Source organism: Bombina bombina, chromosome 2, assembly GCF_027579735.1.
Source record: "Bombina bombina isolate aBomBom1 chromosome 2, aBomBom1.pri, whole genome shotgun sequence".
Taxonomy (NCBI): domain Eukaryota; kingdom Metazoa; phylum Chordata; class Amphibia; order Anura; family Bombinatoridae; genus Bombina; species Bombina bombina.
Window position 1 is genome coordinate 816,770,365 of NC_069500.1, and position 21,850 is coordinate 816,792,214.

Below are 21,850 nucleotides of genomic sequence, written 5' to 3' on the forward strand. Positions count from 1 at the left end.
AATCTAGCCCTTAAATGAATAGAAAGCTCAAAATTGAAAAATATGCATAGTGCGTTTACATTTGAAATAGAAGCATTTTCACAATATACTTCCACGAGCAAAAATGCTTCTAGTAAAAGTTACTACTGTGTTTCAGCGGCATACGTACATATGGTGTGAGTGCTTAGAGTCAGCAGTGACTTGTATGACACAAATTAAGTCTTCATTGACAATAAACACACCACAGCCAGCTATCTAAGCAAGCATGGAAACCTGATGCTCCAGTCACACGTAGCATATGTGCATATGCCACTAAAACAGCAATAACTTTTACTAGAAGCATTTTTTTCTGATGGAAGTTCAGTGCAAACATGCTCCTATTTAAAATTAAAATGCATTAAACAAATTAATTAATTGCATTAAATTAATTAAATTAAAACAGGGTCATATACAATTATTTATTTTGCAGAAAAAAAGTAAAAGCTTGAAAATGAAGCTTGCTCTATGTCCCTGCCTGACTACATACTTCAAAGTGATAGTTTACAACAGAACACAAACTCATTTACTGTTAATGGAAAAATAAACACATTTTTCTTTTACAAGTCATGATTCAGATAGAACAAAATTGCAGATGATTTTAAACTACTTTCCAATTTACTTCTAGTATCAAATTTGCTTCATTCTCTTAGTATCCTTTGTAAAAAGGAGATTTCTAAACATATAGGGTAAGCCAATGACAAGAATCATATATGTGCATCCACCAATCAGCAGCTAACTCCCAGTAGTGCATTAATGCTCCTGAGCATCAAATTAGATAATAGAAGTATATTGGAAAGTTGTTTAAAATTCTATGTTCAATCTGAATTATGAAAGAATTTTGAATTTATTGTGACTTTAACCCTTACTGATCTCCAATTAACCCCTAGACGCCGTTAGGATGTTCCATGTGCCCTAACAGCGCTGAGCTTTAACACCTACGACAGGACGACATGGAACATCCTACTTCATATCGCGTCCTGCAGCCTCCCCTTTTCGCGCAATCAAGAATCTGACTGGGGGTGTACCTAGCAGCTTAGGCAGTCCCCCATAATCTGACCCTGGCCTTAAAATCACATGATCAAATCAATGATCGCGTGATTTCATTTTTCAAGCTGGCACAAAGGGGTTAAAGAAGATAAGATAAACACGATCAATAGATTTTAGAAGAAATTTATTAGAAAATTTCAATTTTTAGAAGCTATTATGATATTCATTTTTTGATATTCAGTGTAATTGCTGATCTATCTATATATTTATCCGCTAATGTAATGGCAGTGGAAAAAGTTATTACCATGACAATTAGTGTGGCATTAGTTGGTCCCAAAGCCTCAAGTGATTCTGGCTCATCTTGGGTCCTCTTGTAGTGAAAGGTGGTCCCAGCCACATCATACCTCCGGGCACTGTCTGGGGGGAATCTGCCATTGACAAAATATTCACCACTTTCCTTTTCCTTTAATGCTATAAAACAAAAATATCCCCTCAAAAACTGGAAATGGATACAATTTATGTTATCATAAATATCATGATAGGGCAAGAGTGGGTAGGAAATTAAAATAATTGAAGAGAATGAGAACCGAGAATCAAAATGAAAAAAAGGAAAATGGTAAATAAAAAAGTAGTGAATTACATAATTGACTAATTAATGTGGATAAACTAGGGGCTGAAAATGTAAGGATGTGAAAGAACAGGCTCTCAGTGTCAAATGTGAGTGCGCGTGTAGGGGGTGGAGCATTTGTCACAAGAAAAGCTATCACAAATCCTGTGATAACTTTCCTCAGAAAAATATTTGCAAATTATTGTATATTGCAAATTGCTTCTTGACAAATTTGAAATGTTTTACTGTGAGTTTTTAAATTTGACTTTATGTCCTGTTTTAGGGTAAAAATGAAGCAAGCTTCTAGTAATCAGTATTTATTTATTAGTTAGACAAACATACGCCTAGATTACTTGCATTAGCCTAGAGTCTTGCATTAGGGTTAAAAAGCAGCGTTGAGAGGTTCCAACGCTGCTTTTTAACGCCCGCTTGTCTGGCAGGTACAGGTGTACCACTCACTTTTTTTCCGCGACTCGAACATACCGCAAATCCACTTCAATCTTCAATTGCGTATCCCATATTTTCAATGGGATTTTCCTAACGCTGGTGGCCGAAACGTTATGTTTTTGAAGGTGCTATTTTGAATCTCTTGTGCTGGCTGTTGCGGATACAGTGGGATTTACACTGGATCTTATTCCTCAACTATTCTCATGCTTTTATATATATATATATATATATATATATATTTCTCACAACTAAGTTATTAGGTATGTAAACGCATATATAACAGTATATATATATATATATATATATAGAGTACCATAATCCATTATGTTTCCACATATAGAGCTATGCTGCTTTGCTTTTCTGTCTGCCCTTAATCCTGACCTTTCTGCAACCTGCTTGAACCACAACTGTAACCATCTCCTTATCACTTCAGCTGGCTTCTTTTTTGCTTGGTCACATTTAACTTACGGGCCCAGACCTTGTATTGGTCTTATCAGTTCCTACCTCATCCTGTGGGTCCTATACTAGGGGCCTCATGATCTAAAGCTGATCACTGTTTTTCTCACTATGCAGGTTTCTAGATATGAAAGTGAGACAAACATTACAATATACTGTTTTCACGAACATATCAATATATTGATTTCACTCCATGCTGTCGAGTTTTCGATCATTGGACTGATAAATTCTACAGACTATGGACTTATGATCATAAATTAACTAACTGGTATGGAGAGAAATCACACAATAGCTATGAGGAGTTTTTGGGGCATAATATTGCAATGTATTTGCCTCTTCTTTACATCTAGAACGCACATTAACTCTCAAGAAAAGAATATGCATTTCTAAAATTCTTCAAGGGAGCTCACAGCACTGACGAGACTTCTTAGATAATATCGCTCAAGAGGGGAGCTTTAGATCATTGATTCATTCGTTGTGATTCACATAGAATTTGCCACTCATAAAATCTGCTGTCCTAGTCACAAGTCATTGCATTAATACAACCAGATCTTTCCTCTTTTGTATTCAGTGAGGCTTATTTTAAAACAAACTTTTAACCTTTATACAAGACTCACAGCTAGGCTGTTTAAACCCATTGTTTCTGTTTTAGATAGAGGGTTATGAAAGAATTTGTATTTTCTATAACGAGAAAGGGACACATTTTCCTGCTCCAGAGGAAAGGTGTGGGGCCTCAAAGGAAGCCTCGAGGGGTTACATACAATCTCCACCATCCAGTTGCTCACTGCTGCTCGAAGGAGTAATTGCCTGACTGCCACTGGTCTCTGTGTTCCCAACTGGGAGGGAGGTTTGATTGATTGCAATAATGTTATTGTATACTGTTAACACAGCATGCAAAACATTTTTTCCAAAACAGTGGGGTTTAATTAAAATAGAATTATGTTTAAGTTTGGTTAGGTACAGATATAAGTTTGAACCATAAATATTATATTTAGGCTTTGTTTTGCTAGCTACAGGAACCTGCTTACCCAGATAACTGAGTGATACGTTAAGTTGACGAATGTCAATATGAACCGAGCCTTTCGGGATCCAGACAACCTCCTCGTGTCCTTAATAGATTGATAAGTAAAATAAATATATTTTTTAAAAAAAAGTACAAATATAGAAGTTAAACATTAGAATGGATATAAAACATAAAACACATTTGGCTAGATTACGAGTGGAGCGTTATTTAACACTCCAACTCCAGCATTAAATAAGGTTGAAGTAAGCTTTTTGCGCTCGTCGGGTCACACTTGTATTATAAGTTGAAACTAAACTGTTTTTGCTTGTGCACTATCCTGATGAGCATAAAAAGCCAAACTTAGTATATGCGCTAAGCCGACATAAAAATATAAATATATCACATAGAAGAATATCTTCTATTTATTCATAAATAAATATTTCTACATATATCTGATGGTATTTTGGTACAATATATATTTATACCTATATATATACATAATTATATATAAGCATAGATATATACAGATATATATATAGGAATTTATAAATACTTAGAACATATTCTGCAATGTGCAAAACACTGGAATGTGAAATATACAGTAAATACACAGTATAACACTTTATTAAATACTAGTACTAAAGCCCGTGTACACGGGCCATTTTTTGCAGTACAGCGGCCCACCCCTTGCTCTCTCCCCCCTCTCTTTTGCTCTCTCTTCCCCCCTCTCTTTTGCTTTCTCTCCCCCCTCTCTTTTGCTTTCTCTCCCCCCTCTCCTTTGCTCTCTCTCTCTCTTTTGCTTTCTCTCCCCCCTCTCCTTGGCTCTCTCTCTCCCCTCTTTTGCTCTCTCTCTCCCCTCTTTTGTTCTCTCCCCCCTCTTAGGCTCTCCCCCCCCCTCTTTGGCTCTCCTCCCCCCTCTTTGGCTCTACCCCCCTCTTTGGCTCTCCCCCCCCTCTTTGGCTCTCCCCCCCTCTTTGGCTCTTTCCCCTCTTTTGCTCTCTCTCCTCTTTGGCTCTTTCTATCCCCCCTCTTTGGCTCTCTCTCCCCCCTTTAGCTCTCTCCCCCCCCTTTGGCTCTCCCCCCCTTTGGCTCTCTCTCCCCCTCTTTGGCTCTCTCCCCTCTTTGGCTCTCTTTCCTCTTTGTCTCTCTCTCTCCCCCCTCTTTGGCTCTCCCCCCCCCTCTTTTGCTCTCTCCCCCCTCTTTTGTTCTCTCCCCCTCTTTGGCGCTCTCCCCCCCCTCTTTGGCTCTCCCCCCCCCCTCTTTGGCTCTGCCCCCCCCCCTCTTTGGCTCTGCCCCCCCCTCTTTGGCTCTGCCCCCCCTCTTTGGCTCTGCCCCCCCTTCTTTGGCTCTCCTCTTTGGCTCTCTCTCTCCCCCCTCTTTGGCTCTCCCCCCCCTTTAGCTCTCTCTCCCCCCCTTTGGCTCTCTCCCCCCCTCTTTGGCTCTTGGCTTTCTCTCCTTTTTGGCTCTTTTTCCTCTTTGGCTCTCTCCTTCCCCCCTCTTTGGCTCTCTCTCTCCCCCCCTTCTCTTTGGCTCCCCCCCCTTCTCTTTGGCTCCCCCCCTTCTCTTTGGCTCCCCCCCCTTCTCTTTGGCTCCCCCCCTTCTCTTTGGCTCCCCCCCTTTGTTTCTCTCCCCCCCTTTGTCTCTCTCCTCCCCTCTCCTGCTACCTCTCTGATTCTGTCTTCACATCGCGGGACCCCGCCCGGCCACGCCCCATCGCGGTGTTTGCAATAATAATTTTTAGTAGGTGGTGTTATGTGTGCAACTGTACTTTGTAATGTATATTGTATGTGTTTTGTGACACTTTTTTGTTTTGGGAAACATTTAACCAGAGCTCTGAAGACGCGGTAATCATTTTAGTGTAAATTACGATTGTGCTCAAGGGATTGCATTTACTTTCAACCTGTAATACGAGCGGTAAACCCAATGAGCACAAACACCCGAGATAAACCCCTTATCGCTTGCGCGTAACTGTTAGCGCTCCACTCGTACTCTGGCTCATTATAGTTGTAAGTATAATAATACTTTTATCTATATCTTAATATAACTTTTTATTATAATCACAGAGGAAGTCCACAGAAATGCATCATGTGTAGAAGGACCGAGCTGCGTTTCGCACACATGTGCTGCACATCATTAAAAAAAATCATTAGCTTCAAAAGATTGACTCAAATTGGTGCTTTAGCTTAGTTATAAGAGCAAAATTCTAGGGGTATTTGTTCCCCCTCTGCACCCTAAAGTAGGACGCTCATGAAGCAAGCGGTCCATCTTAAAATGCAGCTTCCTTTATAAATTGTATTCTATGTTTATATTATATTAGAAATAATCGTTTTATGTGTTATATTAGAATTAATAATAGAATTCTGAGATGGTATATCATTCTTATTTAACTGACATGGGATAACACTTTATATGTTCCCGCCTATTTTCACATTCACATTCTTGCATATATCAAAAACGAAATCCCAGTTTCTTTTGCTCTCACCATCTTCAGACTGGGATTGGTTGAATATGCCCTCAATAGTTTCACATGTGCTGCCGTCCCCTCCACAAACACGACACTTGTCCTCCTTAGTGTCCGATCCTAGAATCCTATCACAGCCCACATGCTTAAAAACAAGAGATTTATTTCTCATTAAAACAAAAATATTTGATACAAGGGCTTTACTATGGCATAATGTAACACAACTAAATATCCTACCGTCATCTACTGTCAATGTCTCTCAAGAAGATCTACAAGACTCAGCTCACTTGAACAGTCATGGTATTTTACAAGTTCTAAGTTTTCTCCCCAACAAGACAAGACACAACATGTAATTAATTGCAATGCCCTTTGGCTATGAGCATAAAGTGCTTGTTAATTTTTTTAGTGCTCCCTGTTTTTTTAGATACATGTTCTTCCATACTCCAATATGCAGTGCTTTCTTGACCAAGTGGTGATATATATATATATATATATACACAGTATATATATATATATATATATATATATATATATATATATATATATATATATATATATATATATATATATATATATATATATATATATATATATATATATATATATATATATATATATATATATATATATATATAATGGTAAGTGCTGTCATACCTGTAAAATATTTTGCTGTCAAATAATTACATTTTGCATTCCACAGGGAAAAGAAACACCTGTTAACTGGAAGGGATTCTTGTCAATTGGATAATTAATACATTTGATATTTTTTTAGCTGTAGGATAAACGTGTCAGTTGCCTAGTACAGATCATAGGAAATATTCCACTATCTTTTATCTAGTGATCTTTGAGTAATACTATTTTATAGAATAAACTGTGCAGCACCATTTAACAGAATTTTTGTTTTTCACAACATACCTTGCACTCTCCGTTGACACATATATCGTATGAATCCTGCCTGCAGGGCGTCCCGTCAATCACAGCTGCAGCTCTCTCAGTGTAAAAGTTAAAGCCCTCAGCCAGACAGTTCAGGGAACAGGCCTTAACCCCCCCTGGATGATAGAAGACGAGAAAAAATATATATTATTATGAGACGACACCCCATGGTATAGATGCCACAGAGCATGATGTATTTAAATTATTTTCAGTTTACTAGAAAATGGCATGGGACTGAAACTAAATTTGAAGAACATTTTGGTGGACACAGAATAGCAGACAAATTAATTCCATAGAAGGGAAAATTGGTCAACACAGTCCCCTATACTCAGCAGTGAGAAAAGTCCAGATCTTGTTTTATGCTATGAGAGGAATCATCTTTATAGGAGTAACACTGTCAAAAGAATAAAGAATATTTGTATCTGATTTTATATATAGAAATTACATTTGCATTTTAGTGGTGGTATATATTAATCAAATTTACTTCTGTCTCTTGGTATCCATTGTTGAAGAACATACTAAGGTCGGTTCAGGAGAAGAATTCTGTAATGCGATGAGCAGTAATATGCTACCATCTACACTTTACATGTTTGTATAGTACATAGGAAGTTACAGTCCAGAGCAGTAACAATAAAAAGAATCATAATTCACAGAATTCCTGGAAGCATATTTCTTTTACTGAGATGAGCAACCAGATGACAAACTTATTAACATAATTCAATTGTGAGGCAAGAACATATTCAGCTTGCCCACTAAATGTGAGGAGCAGTGAGTTGATGATGTTTTTAAGTGATTCCCAGAATAGCAGAGCCATGAAACACTTTGCTATTCTCCTAATTTACAGTTAATGTGTTCTGTGTTTCCCATTATGTTTATTTTAAATCTTACCCTTTGTATCTTTATCAGACTGTCTGTTAAATACTACTACTTTATAAGTAATAATGACTGTGTGTTAAATACTACTACTTTATATGTACTAATGATTGTCTGTTAAGTACTACTACTTTATAATTATGTACTAATGACTGTCTGTTAAATACTACTACTTTATATGTCCTAATGACTGTCTGTTAATATCCCTAATATCTTTCTCACACCTCACTACATGCCCCCTTGACCCTATCCCTTCACATCTAATACCCTCTCTGTCCTCTACCCTCACCTCAGCTCTTACTCACATATTCAACCGTTCCCTTACTACTGGTTCATTTCCATCATCCTTCAAACATGCAAAGGTCACCCCCATCCTCAAAAAACCCTCCCTCAACCCCAATTCTCCTGCAAACTACCGCCCCATATCACTACTTCCGGTAGCTTCTAAAGTCCTGGAAAAACTAGTTTTCGATCGCCTAACACACTTCCTATCCTCCAACTCATTGCTTGACCCCCTGCAATCTGGCTTCCGTCCCCAACACTCAACTGAGACTGCCCTCACCAAGGTTACTAACGATCTTCTTTCTGCCAAAAACAATGGCCACTATTCTATACTTATCTTACTTGACCTGTCTGCTGCCTTTGACACTGTTGACCATCCCCTCCTCTTACGGACTCTCAGCTCCCTTGGGCTCTGTGACATTGCCCTCTCCTGGATCCACTCTTATCTCTCTAATAGGTCCTTTTCTGTCTCATTTGCTGGTGACTCATCCTCTCCACTGCCTCTGTCTGTTGGAGTACCTCAAGGCTCTGTTCTAGGCCCTCTACTCTTCTCTATTTATACTTCCTCACTGGGTAAACTTATTAGTAGCTATGGCTTCAACTATCACCTCTATGCTGATGATACTCAGATCTACCTATCCACCTCTGCACTCTCTCCGTCTGTCCTTTCCCACATCAGCGGCTGCTTATCTGGCATTTCTTCCTGGATGGCCTCTCACCACCTAAAAATCAACATGTCCAAGACTGAGCTTATTCTAATCCCCCCAACTAATTCTACTCCAGTTTCTAACTTTACTATCACTGTCGGTGACACCACTATCTCCCCATCCCCCCAAGTCCGCTGCCTTGGAGTTACACTCGACTATAATCTGTCCTTCATACCCCACATCCAATCGCTCTCTTCATCCTGTCCAACCACCTACGCAATATCTCCAAAATTCGTCCTTTTCTGAGTGCTGAAACTACTAAACAGCTAATCCATTCCCTAGTAATTTCCCGGCTTGACTACTGTAACAACCTACTAACTGGCCTTCCTCTCTCCCGCCTCTCCCCCCTTCAATCCATCCTAAATGCCTCTGCTAGGCTAATCCACCTCTCCCGACGCTCTGTATCTGCCGCACCCCTCTGTGAGTCCCTTCACTGGCTCCCCATTCACAGCAGAATTAAATTCAAAATTCTCACTTTGACCTACAAAGCCCTTAACAATGCAGCCCCCCCATACCTGTCCTCACTCATCAACAAATATACTCCAGCCCGTCCCCTAAGATCCAACAACGATCTACTCCTTGCCTCTTCTACCATCACCTCCTCTCATGCTAGACTACAGGACTTCTCTCGTGCGGCACCAACCCTCTGGAACGCACTGTCTCGTGCTGTCAGACTTTCCCCCAACCTCTCGTCCTTTAAACGCTCCCTAAAGACCTTCTTGTTCAGGGAAGCCTATAACCAAATCAGTAACTAATGAATTCCACTTGCCTAATAGTTGCCCTCATCTAACTTCACACTAACATCATTCCCACCTTTGCAGCTCCCACCTCCTGTTTCTCACCCTCCTACCCATTTAGATTGTAAGTTCCCACGGGAACAGGGCTCCCAATTCCTCCTGTATTTGTTTGTTAAATTTTGTCTGGTGTCTCATATTGTACTGTCCTTTTATCTTTGTTACCTATGAACAGCGCTGCGGAATCTGTTGGTGCTTTATAAATAAAGAATAATAATAATAATACTACTTTATATGTCCTAATGACTGTCTGTTAAATACTACTACTTTATATGTACTAATGACTGTCTGTTAAAAACTACTAATTATATGTACTAATGACGGTCTGTTAAATACTACTACTTTATATGTACTAATGACGGTCTGTTAAATACTACTACTTTATATGTACTAATGACTGTCTGTTAAAAACTACTAATTAATTATATGTACTAATGACGGTCTGTTAAATACTACTACTTTATATGTACTAATGACTGTCTGTTAAATACTACTACTTTATATGTACTAATGATTGCTTTACTATTTTGCTAAATAGCATGCCAGACTATTCTTTCCAAGAATCACAATAGCGTGTGTTTTTTTAATGCCAGCTTTTCACTTATGTAAAGTGTTAAAGTAACATTATACAAAAACAAATCTGTTGATGCTCTTGTATAATGTACATTTTTTTTAAAGAAATATGTTCAGTGGTATTTGTATCCTCCTAGACAATACACACACAAAAACAAACATAAAACATTCCTGATCGACAGTATAGTTCCATTGTAACATGTGTATGCAGGATAATCTATAACGTCTATGAAAAATTTTAACATATTGATTATGGCCAAAATAATATTACAAGATAATGCAGGTGAATTCCTTCAAGGGTGTTATTTGGCTTGGTTCCTGTGTATTTTTTTATTTTTATTTTATTTGGTTTTTACCTTGTGTAAACATGCGTATCATTGCTACGTAAATAATATGTTATTGTGTAGGTTTTTAAAATAAACCCTAAATTGACTGCATTGAATTTGTTGTGGTGATACGATCATGCAGGGTTATATCCAAGTTATGATAATCTGTGGAATAACATAATACTGTTATGACTGAAGAGAAGAACCTCCTGTTCAACCAATTGCCTGGCCATTAGTCTACTTATTCCGGCACCAGGTGGAGGGACAGGAAAGAAAATCTCTCATCCAAACTATAACAGAGGGACTATTGGGCAGGTTATGGTAGCAGAGAATGAGCAAAATAAGAGGTTGTGAAGTGAAAGGAAACAAGCTGGGTCAGCAACAGTTCGGGTGGGAATCAGACAAAATCACTAGGCTAAAGGAACCTCATGTTAAGGGCTATTATGGTACCAAATCAGCAAATGATAAGAAAGGTCAGAGGTAATCCAAAGGTTAGGGCAGGCAGCAATGAAAGGGTAGTCAGAAGAAACACAGCAGAGGTCAGTAACAATAAATTCAGCAGTAATTATCACACCCAATATGCAGAGACATAATACTCGTGCACAGAAGAAAGGAGGAGCGCGCTATTTAAGCCCAACAATATGTGAAAAAGCAGCAGCTTGCTAACCTGACAGCGTTGCATCAGAAATAGCACAGGTAACTAGGAGCGCCACCTGAGCTATCCAGAACCGAGGTGTGCTAAAGTAAATAGTAGCCAGGCTTGCCAAGACGCCGACCGTGCAGAAAAGAAAAGCAGATGTGCGCAAAAGTCCTGACTCACACACACTGCAAACCCGAAGAGCACTCACCAGCCGAGCGCAAAAGCCTGGTGCGTGTTGACAAATGCTAATTTATGTGCTTATCAGAAACTAGCCCTCATCAATCAGTAGCCCTCATCAATCAATACTCATTCCCTCGATTCATGGCTAGTTTTAACAATATGTGCTGCCTAGTTCCCTATCTGAACCCTTGTGTCGAACCCTTGTGTCAAGATACTTTAAAAAAAACACAAAAAAAAAACATATTCATACTAAAAAATATAAGCAGTTTAAAAAAAGTAAATTGCACTTGCAATCTCAACCCTGGAAAACGGTTTTAAACAGAAGCAGTTTTATCCTATAGCCTTTCTCCAGCAATGCTGTGAGAACTGTTTTGTTTTTGTTTTAGCATATCTGCTTGCTTTAACATGTAACATTACACTTACAGTAGCTAGAAACTCTCCTCTAGTCCAGTGCATTGTTTTAGATTTTGTTTGGTTTACTCACAGCATCCACCTTTACCTTTAATCCCATATTGCATAATGCTGTTTTTATTATTTGAATGTATATTACAATCAGCATAAAATGGCCTAGATTACAAGTGGAGCACAAAAATATTAGCGCTTTTGAATGCTAACACCATTCAAGTTAAATCAATAGCGATCAGATTCTTGCATTCATATTACAAGTTAAAAGTAAAAAGTTGCGCTGGAGTTCAGATAGTGTGACTACGCTTACCCGAAACGTCACCTGTTTGATTAAAACATTTTTGAAAGATGCCCAATCTTAATTAAAAAAGACAAGAAAAACCATAGAAGTAAAGCGTGTGTGGTGTTAGGAGCGTTATAACCCTAAGTGAATACTGACAGTGTACTAGGCAGAAAATGAGTCTAAAAGACTAGCCAAATGTAAGGCAATATCTAACTAGTGAAGCATATACAGGACAAATGACTAGTGATATTCCCCTAAAGAAAGAGTGTAAGGAAGAGTGTTTAAGGTAAAAACATTACCAGAGTAACAGTGTACACATTCATATTCAACACTGTTTGCAGCACGCGTTTATTCTACATGGCAATCAAACAGGCACATACGTGGGCCATAGGGGTGGGCCCTCAAAACGTATAGTGAGCCTGGACTCTGGGAATGCAGAGGGGAGGGCTTTTGACCCTCAATTAGGCATAAGCAAGTGGGAGGGTTTAGGGGTGTTGCGTAGGACCTGTTAAAGGGGGGTCTGACAGGAAGTTGGCCCTCTTTGGATCATCTGGCAGCAAGGTGTGAGAAGCTGTTTTGCTCACACCCACTTACCGGACCTGTCCACATGGCGGAGCTGCAGGAGTTCCTGAGGATGGCGGCATCCTTGTCCCAGGAGAAAGGGTCTGGCTGGGTACTCCAGCAGCTGCAGGCGACGGTGGGACAGGTTTCTGCACAGCCCAGAGGAGGAGAGAGACCGGCAGTTTGGGAGGAGGCGGAGGGTTGCACGAGGCCCACTCGGCGATCAAAACCCCCTGAGCGCCTAAGGACTGAGGTGGGGGGTAGGAGAAGGCCCAGATGAGTATCAGCACCAGGTGCTTCAAGGAGCCGGAGAGTAAGGACGATGCCGGCAGTGTCTACGGCTGCAGAGGAGGGTGATAGTGGTGCCACAATTGATGCAGAGGGGACGAGCCAGGTTACAGGAGCAGAGACTAGGCCGCAGCGTCTGGCGGCCACACAGAGGAGCAGCGCAGCTACAGGAGGTGACGGTAGGTACAGGGGGCCACCACAGAGGATAATTGGGGGTGGACCAACAACGGTCCGGGCTAGGGGGAGAGCCATTAGGCTAAGACTAGGCCTCAGGTGGGAGAAGTGGGGGGACGCTTTACAGCGGCAGGAGTAGTAAGTGTGGGGATTCAATGGCCTCCCTTGGCCCGCAAAGAGGATTGGGGAGGGATTAGAGAGTGTTAAGTTTAAACTGGTTAGGTGGCAACGGGGGATGATGCCCGGGTGTATCATAGGATTTAGGGCGGCTGCTTTTCCCAGTAAGTGGATTAAGGGAATGCGGGCCAGTAATTAGATAAGATAGTGAGGGGGATTCTGCAATATCAAGTCTACCAGAATGATATAGGGCTTGTTGGCAATGTGATAAATGTGATGCATTTCAGTGTAGAGGGGGGCTTTGATAGTCTAGATGGGTGGGAGTCCCTTACTTTTTTCCCCTGTTCCCTGGTATCCGGGTTGCCTTTCCCCCCATGTTTTGCTCCTGGGAGGTCCCCCCCTCTTTCCACCCCCCCTTTTTCTTTCCACCCCCTCTTTCCCCCGTTTCCCCACCTTTTCCCTCTTCTCCCCCCCCTTTTCCGCTTCCTTCCCGAGGGTGAGTACTGCTGCCGCCTTGGCTCAATTACTGCAGACATTCACAGTGGGAGCAGACGGCGGAGCTGGGGGCTCTGACCTGGTGAGGAGGCAAAGGGAAATTGGGGCCAGAGGTCTGTCTGTGAGGGAGGTTTCTGTCGGTCGGGAGAGGCAAAGGGATGCTTTAAAGCCTGATGCTTTCACCTTACAGGAGCGGCGGCCGGGTAGGGGCCAGAACAGGGACATCAGGAGGAGCAGCCAAGCGGGAGCAGAGAGCAGTAGGGGGCCCACACGATCCCCTTATTCTAGAAGCGACAGAGATAGAGAACGGATCTCTCCTACCTGGGCAAGGTTGGATCAGCAATGCAGGGACCGGACCAGTGCACGGAGGTCATGCTCCAGGTCGCGGAGGCGCTCAGTGCCTAGGAGGGCTACAGGACAGGGCCCGGCCCACTTGAAGACAGCTGACATGGCCAGGTTGGCAGCAGGAGCTACACCTGGTCTGACGTTGCCAAGTTCAGGACCAACAGTGGCACCGACATCTTAAGGTGAGGCATCTAAAACTGTTAATTCTGCTAGTGGGCATGGAGGGATGGATGCAGGACGAATGTCACTCTTGAAAGGGCTCAAGGAGTTGATAGCGCAGGTGGAGGGGCAGGAGGCATTGCAGGGCCCTGGAAAGGAGGGGGGGTCAGCAGCCCGGGCATGGACGAATGCCAATGCGCAAAAGGGAGCGAGTGGCCCCCAGGTGACAGGTGGACAGGGGTCTGGGACAATGGGATTGAAGGTGTCAGAGGAAGCTTTCAGATGTCCGTGCCTTTGTTCCATTGGGCCACTGGGGTTGCACTTGTCGGCAGAGGTGAGGGACAAAATATGGAAAAGGGAGTTCCTGGAGATCTTCTCATGGTTGCCACTGGATCGGTCGTCCCACCTCATCTCCGGCCTGACAGCAATCCGCTGTTGGAATTGCTTGTCGTATCGCCACCACGCCATAACACCATACATACGGTATGCAGAAGCAATCTCATCATAATAACAGAACAATGACGATCCCTGTTCCTGGAGCAGAGATCATCATTGTTCTGTTATTACGATGAGATTGCTTCTGCGTACCGGACGTATGGTGGTATGGCGTGGTGTCGATACGACAAGCAATTCCGGCAACGAACTGCTGTCAGGACGGAGATGAGGTGGGACGACCGCGACATGGGGATCTGGCTGGAGATCATGACGCCACTGCGGGGGAGTCAGTCCTTTCGTGGACAGGGGTATGGCTCCGGGTGAGGACAGGCCAGCGGAACAGCAGTGGCTATCAGAAAAGGGCACTGCTTTCAATTTAATGATGGAACCTGCAAGTTTGGGAGCGCATGTAAGTACAAGCACGAATGTGCCACCTGTGGAGGCATTCACCCCCAATCGCGTTGTTTTAGAAAAGAGAAGGTGGGGGCAAAGGCAGGAGAAGTGGCAGTTCCGGGCACGGACACCGTGAGAATAGAAAGGATGGTGCTTTGGAATGTACGGTAGAAGAGGGAAGTGGGCGGATGCTGAGCTTTTATTGTCCGGGTTTAGTTCGGGTTTTCGTATTCCTTTTTATGAGCAGCGTGAGTGGCAGGTTTACGGCAATTTGCGCTCTGCCAGGGAATCGTCGGGAGTGGTACGGAAGAAGTTGGAAAAGGAGGTCCAGTTGGGGAGGATGGTGGGTCCATTTCCAGAACGGCCTTTGTCTAATTTGAGGGTTTCTCCGTTGAGTGTGGTGTCCAATAAGACGGCGGGGCAGTTCCATATTATACACCATTTATCATACCCGAAGGGTTCATCTGTAAATGATGGTATCGACCCAGCCTTGTCGGCGGTTAGGTATGCTTCGTTTGATCAGGCAGCAGAATTGGTCTGGAGGGCTGTGGTGGGTGCCAGTATGGCTAAGGTGGACATGGAGGTGGCATTCTGGCTGCTCCCGGTGCACCCCACCTGTCACCATCTGTTAGGTTGTTTTTTCAACGGTTCTTATTTCGTTGAACTTGCGTTACCAATGGATTGCTCAATTTCGTGTTCGTATTTTAAAAAGTTCAGTTTGTTTTTAGAATGGGTAGTGTCACAGCAGGCGGGTTGTAAGTCAATGGTGCACTACCTTGATGATTTTCTTTTTGTGGGCCCGCCGGACAGCAGGGACTGCAAGCGGATGCTGGATACTTTTGTAGTGGGGTAGCCAATGAGTTCGGCATCCCAATGGCACCAGACAAAAGAGAAGGGTCTTGCAGTGCTTTGAATTTTCTGGGTATTCGGGTTGATTCTACCAGGATGACGTATAGCTTACCAGAGGACAAGTTGGCAGATCTAAAGGCATCACTAGCGGCTATGTTGGGGAAGCCAAAGACAACGTTGAGGGATTTGAAATCTTTACTTTGGAAGCTTAATTTCGCTTGCCGAATTATCCCGGTAGGGAGAGTGTTCTCAAGAAGGTTGTCATTGGCAATGGCTGGGGTAAAAGAGCCACACCACCATGTGTGCCTTTCCCGGCAGCACAAGGAGGATTTGAGGGTGTGAATTACATTTTTGAATGTGTTCAATGGCAGGTTCCTTATTCCTGAGCCGGGGTGCTGGATACTGACCTTGAATTATTCACAGATGCTTTGGGAGGAATCGGTTTTGGAGCCTACCTAGGGGGAAGGTGGTGTGTTGGGAAGTGGCCGGAGGAGTGGGGGGAAGCTGGTTTGGTGAGGAACATCACCTTTTTGGAACTCTTTCCGCTATGGGTGGCAATTTCGGTGTGGCCTGTAAGGTTGGCAAACAAGAGGGTCACGTTTTAGTCGGATAATATGGGGGTAGTGATGGCAATTAACAGGCTAACAGCTAGTTCTCCGGTTATCCACTTATTGAGGCTGTTTGTGCTAGAGTGTCTGAACAATAATGTGTGTTTTAGGGCAGTGCATGGCGAGAAAAGACAACGTGATTGCTGATGCTCTTTCCCATTTACAGTGGGATCGTTCTTGCATTCTGGCACCAGAGGCAGAAGAGAGGGGAGTCCAATTTTCGGAGGAACTGTGGTCCAGGGCATTCCCAACATAGCTGGTTTGGTGCGGGGAGCATTAGTTTAAAGCACGCGGAAGGCATACTGACAGGTATGGAAACAGTGGAGGGAATTTCTAGGATAGGAAGAGGTGAGAGGTTTTGGGGGCGATAATCGGGGGTCTTTACTGAGGTGGATGGGAGAGTGGAAAATGGAGGGAGTTTCTAAAGCAATAGTTCAGAGGAGGTTATCTGCCTTTGCCTTTCTTTTTAAATTGTTGGGTTGGGAGGATGTAACAAAATCTTTTGTAATTTGTTTAGCAGCAAGGGGCTGGAATGAGAGGCATCATTCAGGTAATTCCAGAAGGCTAGTGGTTTATTCCATTTTGAAGAAATTAGTAATGGCTTTGCAGGGGTTATGTAGTTCGCACTTTGAGTTTTTTCTTTTTAGGGCAGCGTTTGTCCTAACTTTTTTTGGCGCATTTAGGATTTTGGAATTAGTGGGGAGCAATAAAAGGGACAAGGGTGGCATGCAACATTCAGATGTGTGGTTTGAAGGGAATAAGGTGCACATTTGGTTAAGGCGGTCGAAGACAGATCAACTGGGAAAAGGTTGTTTAATTACCTTGGGGGCAGTTGGGGGAGAATGTTGCCCAGTGATGGCTGTGGAGAATTTTGTGAAAGTGCAAGGGAGTAATGTGGGCCCCCTATTGATACACAGGGATGGATCTTCTCTGTCAAAATTCCAGTTTGAGGGACATGGAGAGATTGAAAGTACTGTTCCCCGGAATAATTTTTATTTTGTTTTAAATCAAGACAAGGTGGTGGTGGAGGGTAGCTTGGGACGTGGGGTGGCTGGAGGCTTCTAGAAGGAAGATTAACAGAACAATAAGTAAGTTAATCAAGAACATTGGGGGAATTTCAATCAGGCATGTGGAATTTGAGGGGGACTCTGGAAGATGTTTCTTTGCAGATGATAAGGTACACTTGAATGATGTTGGTTGCCACCTGTTTAATTTAAACTTACGTGAAGGGGTGTTGAAGGCCTTGCAGTTGTGTGGCGGGGCGCAGCGTTAATTTCGCCTTGCCTGTGGGGGGGTGTGCTTGCTGGGTGGAGATAGTTTTTAGAAATAATGAGGTGTACCCCCTGGGTGTCCAGGGGAGGTAGAATATTTGTGAGGATGTGGCTCAATTCTGGGCTTCGTTGGAGCAAGCACCTCCTGGGGTTTAAGGGTTTTATGTTTACAGTTATTTATGGTTACAATGTTTGATATATTAATAATAAATGTGGAGCTGCAGCCTTTTCAACCCAATTCTTGGTGTCTGTGATTTATTGCGTATTTGCATATATGGGGTCAAGTGAGTCTGAGCCCTGGGAATGCAGAGGGGAGGGCTTTTGACCTCAATTAGGCATAAGCAAGTGGGAGGGTTTAGGGGTTGTGCGTAGGACCTGTTAAAGGGGGGTCTGACAGGAAGTTGGCCCTCTTTGGATCATCTGGCATCAAGGTGTGAGAAGCTGTTCCCTCCCTCCCTAGAGTTTAGGCTGTTGTCGCAGCGGGTTAGCGGGGGGTGCTTGCTGGGTGGAGATATTTTTTGGAAATAATGGGGTGTACCCCCTAGGTGTCCAGGGGAGGTGGAATATTTGTGAGGATGTGGCTCAATTCTCGGCTTCGTTGGGGCAAGCACCTCCTAGGGTTTAAGGGTTTTATGTTTACAGTTATTTATGTATTTATGGTTACAATTTTTGATATGTTAATAATAAATGTGGAGCTGCAGCCTTTTCAACCCAATTCTTGGTGTCTGTGATTTATTGCGTATTTGCATACAGTATATGGGGTCAAGTTAAATGACACAATGGTGGGGGTGCCAACCAACCCAGCTGCTGATTGATTCATAGGCAACCAATAAGTATATGCCAGCAGACAGCTAAAATGTGTGTCGCGCTCAGGCTATGAGAAATAGCGACCGCAATCAAAATCTAATACACATAGGCTATATATATATAAATATATATATATATATATCTACCACCCCCAAACTAGAATATGTAAGGTGCTACTAATGCACGTATGTATCAGGTCCCTTATATAGATATTAAGTACATAGTCAAAGTACGAAAGACACCATAAACAAATATACTTATGTAATTCATGTTCTAATACAGGATATAATCTAAATGGAACAATAATAAATTACAGAAAACAATGCCAATCAATATTTACATTTAACCCCTTAGGGTGTAAGGTGTCCAATCTGAATATCCATTTGGCCTCCACTTGTAGGAGTTTCTTCTTTCTGTCACCCCCTCGTTTAAGGGGTGGGACATGGTCAATTAATGTGAAATGCAAATCCTTAACAGTGTGTTTGGCCTCCAAAAAGTGTCTGGCTACTGGTTGGTCTGTCTTTCCAGTGTCCAGGGCAGATCTAATAGCACTCCTGTGGTTTGCCATCCGTTTCTTGATCTTGTCATCAGTTTTACCTACATAGAATTTGGCACAATTGCAACTCAATAGGTAGATAACAAATTTGGTGTTGCATGTCAAGTAGTGCTGAATCTGGTACCTCTTGTTGGTATGCAGGTGTCTGAATGTAGGCCCCTGTACCATGGCGTGACATGTAACACAACTTGGACATTTGAAAGATCCCATCTTCTTCGATTTTAGCCACGTTTCTTGCTTATAGCATGGGTAGGATCTGTAAGCATAAGTACATCCTTTAAGTTACTTGCCTGTTTGTATCCCATTCTTGGTGGGTCAAGTGATGCAAAGGGTAGGGTGGGGTCAGACTGTACTATCCACCATTTGTCACGTAGGCTCTTGGCAGTGACTTGAATGTTCGGTCCATAGGTTGACGTGAAGGTTAGTCGCTGTTTCATGTCCTCTTTATTATGAGACAGTAGTTTATTACGATCAGCTGATAATAAATCCTTGTGCACATCAGAGATCAGATTGTGTGCATAGCCCCTTTTGAGAAACTTCTGAGACATCTCTTGTAGTTGTATCTCTGTTCTTTCCTTCATGGTGTTGTTCCTGATAACCCTTGTCATTTGTGCTTTGGGAATTGCCCTTATAAGCGATCTGGGATGGTTACTGCATTCCAGCATTATGGAGTTTCTGTCCGTGGGCTTCTGGAACAGTGTAGTAGCAAGACTATTGTTGTAAACTTATGGTTGAGGTGTCATTCTGTAGGTCTGTTGCTATAGATATCTCCAAACTGATATATATATATATATATATATATATATATATATATATATATATATATATATATCTTTATTTTGTTTTGTATATGATGCTGTTAATTTCACTTGCTTACAAAGGTTTTGGGACTCTGTATTCATTATTTGATGCTACACACCTGAATGTGATTTAGGGTGTGTTGTTATCCATCAATCATTTCACTTGTTTACATAGGTTTTGGAACTCTGTATTAATTAATTGATGTTACACACCTGAATGTGATTTAGGGTGTGTTCTTATCCATCAATCAGGTGGCGTTGTATGTGATTTGTTGCACTAATGAGGGGGGGGTTGACTTTGTATTTGTATAAATATTTTCACTGCTCACTTTCGCCTAGATTACGAGTTCTGCGTTAGCCTTAAAAAGCAGCGTTGAGAGGTCCCAACGCTGCTTTTTTCCTAACGCTGGTATTACGAGTCTGACAGGTACAGCCTCACCGCTCACTTTTCTTCCGCGACTCGAGGCTACCGCAAATCCCCTTACGTCAATTGCGTATCCTATCTTTTCTATGGGATTACGAGTCTTGGAGAAAGTGAGCGGTAGAGCCTCTACCTCCAAGACTCCAACCGCAAAAAAAAGTCAGTAGTTAAGAGTTTTATGGGCTAACGCCGGAACATAAAAATCTTAACTAAAGTGCTAGAATGTACACTAACACCCATAAACTATCTATGAACCCCTAAACTGAGGCCCCCCCACATCGCAAACCCTATAATAAATTTTTTAACCCCTAATCTTCCGACTGGACATCGCCGCCACCTACATTATCCCTATGAACCCCTAATCTGCTGTCCCTAACATCGCCGACACCTATATTATATTTATTACCCCCTAATCTGCCCCCCCGAACCTCGCCGTCACCTACCAACACTTATTAACCCCTAATCTGCCGACCGGACATCGCCGCCACTATAATAAATGTATTAACCCCTAAACCGCCGCACTCCCGCCTCGCAAACACTATAATAAATTTTATTAACCCCTAATCTGCCCTCCCTAACATCGCCGCCACCTACCTACAATTATTAACCCCTAATCTTCCGCCTCCAACGTTGCCGCTACTATAATAAAGTTATTAACCCCTAAACCTAAGTCTAACCCTAACCCTAACACCCCCCTAAGTTAAATATAATTTAAATATAACGAACTAAAATTACTGTCATTTAATAAATTAATCGTATTCAAAAATAAATACTTACCTATAAAATAAACCCTAATATAGCTACAATATAATTAATAATTACATTGTAGCTATTTTAGGGTTTATATTTATTTTACAGGCAACTTTGTATTTATTTTAACTAGGTACAATAGCTATTAAATAGTTAATAACTATTTAATAGCTACCTAGTTAAAATAATTACAAAATTACCTGTAAAATAAATCCTAACCTAAGTTACAAATACACCTAACACTACACTATCAATAAATTAATTAAATAAATTAACTACAATTATCTAAACTCAAATACAATTAAATAAACTAAACTATAGTACAAAAACAAACAAACACTAAATTACAAAAAATAAAAAAATAGTACAAGAATTTTAATCTAATTACACCTAATCTAAGCCCCCTAATAAAATAAAAAAGCCCCCCAAAATAATAAAATTCCCTATCCTATACTAAATTACAAAAGTAATCAGCTCTATTACCAGCCCTTAAAAGGGCTTTTTGCGGGGCATTGCCCCAAAGTAATCAGCTCTTTTACCTGTAAAAAAAAATACAAACAACCCCCCATTACAACCCACCACCCACACACCCCTACTCTAAAACCACCCGATCCCCCCTTAAAAAAACCTAACACTACCCCCCTGAAGATCACCCTACCTTGAGCCGTGTTCAGCCAGCCGGCCACCGATGGAACAGAAGAGGACATCCGGACGGGCAGAAGTCTTCATCCAATCCGGGCAGAAGAGGACATCCGGACCGGCAGAAGTCTTCATCCTATCCGAGCAGAAGAGGACATCCGAACCGGCAGACATCTTCATCCAGGCGGAGCGGAGCGGAGCCATCTT

At 42.1% G+C, this 21,850-nt stretch overlaps 1 protein-coding gene across 1 annotated transcript in view; it reads right to left on the minus strand.

The window, feature by feature from the left end:
* Positions 1 to 21,850, minus strand: part of ADAMTS10 (ADAM metallopeptidase with thrombospondin type 1 motif 10) — a 149,059-nt gene that overhangs the window by 15,946 nt on the left and 111,263 nt on the right. The window contains exons 16-19 of the mRNA XM_053703065.1: positions 6,895 to 7,028; positions 6,001 to 6,124; positions 3,544 to 3,624; positions 1,310 to 1,476 (exon numbers count right to left, since the gene is read on the minus strand). Coding sequence (XP_053559040.1) covers positions 1,310 to 1,476; positions 3,544 to 3,624; positions 6,001 to 6,124; positions 6,895 to 7,028 — 506 coding nt within the window. The remainder of the gene's footprint in view (positions 1 to 1,309; positions 1,477 to 3,543; positions 3,625 to 6,000; positions 6,125 to 6,894; positions 7,029 to 21,850) is intronic.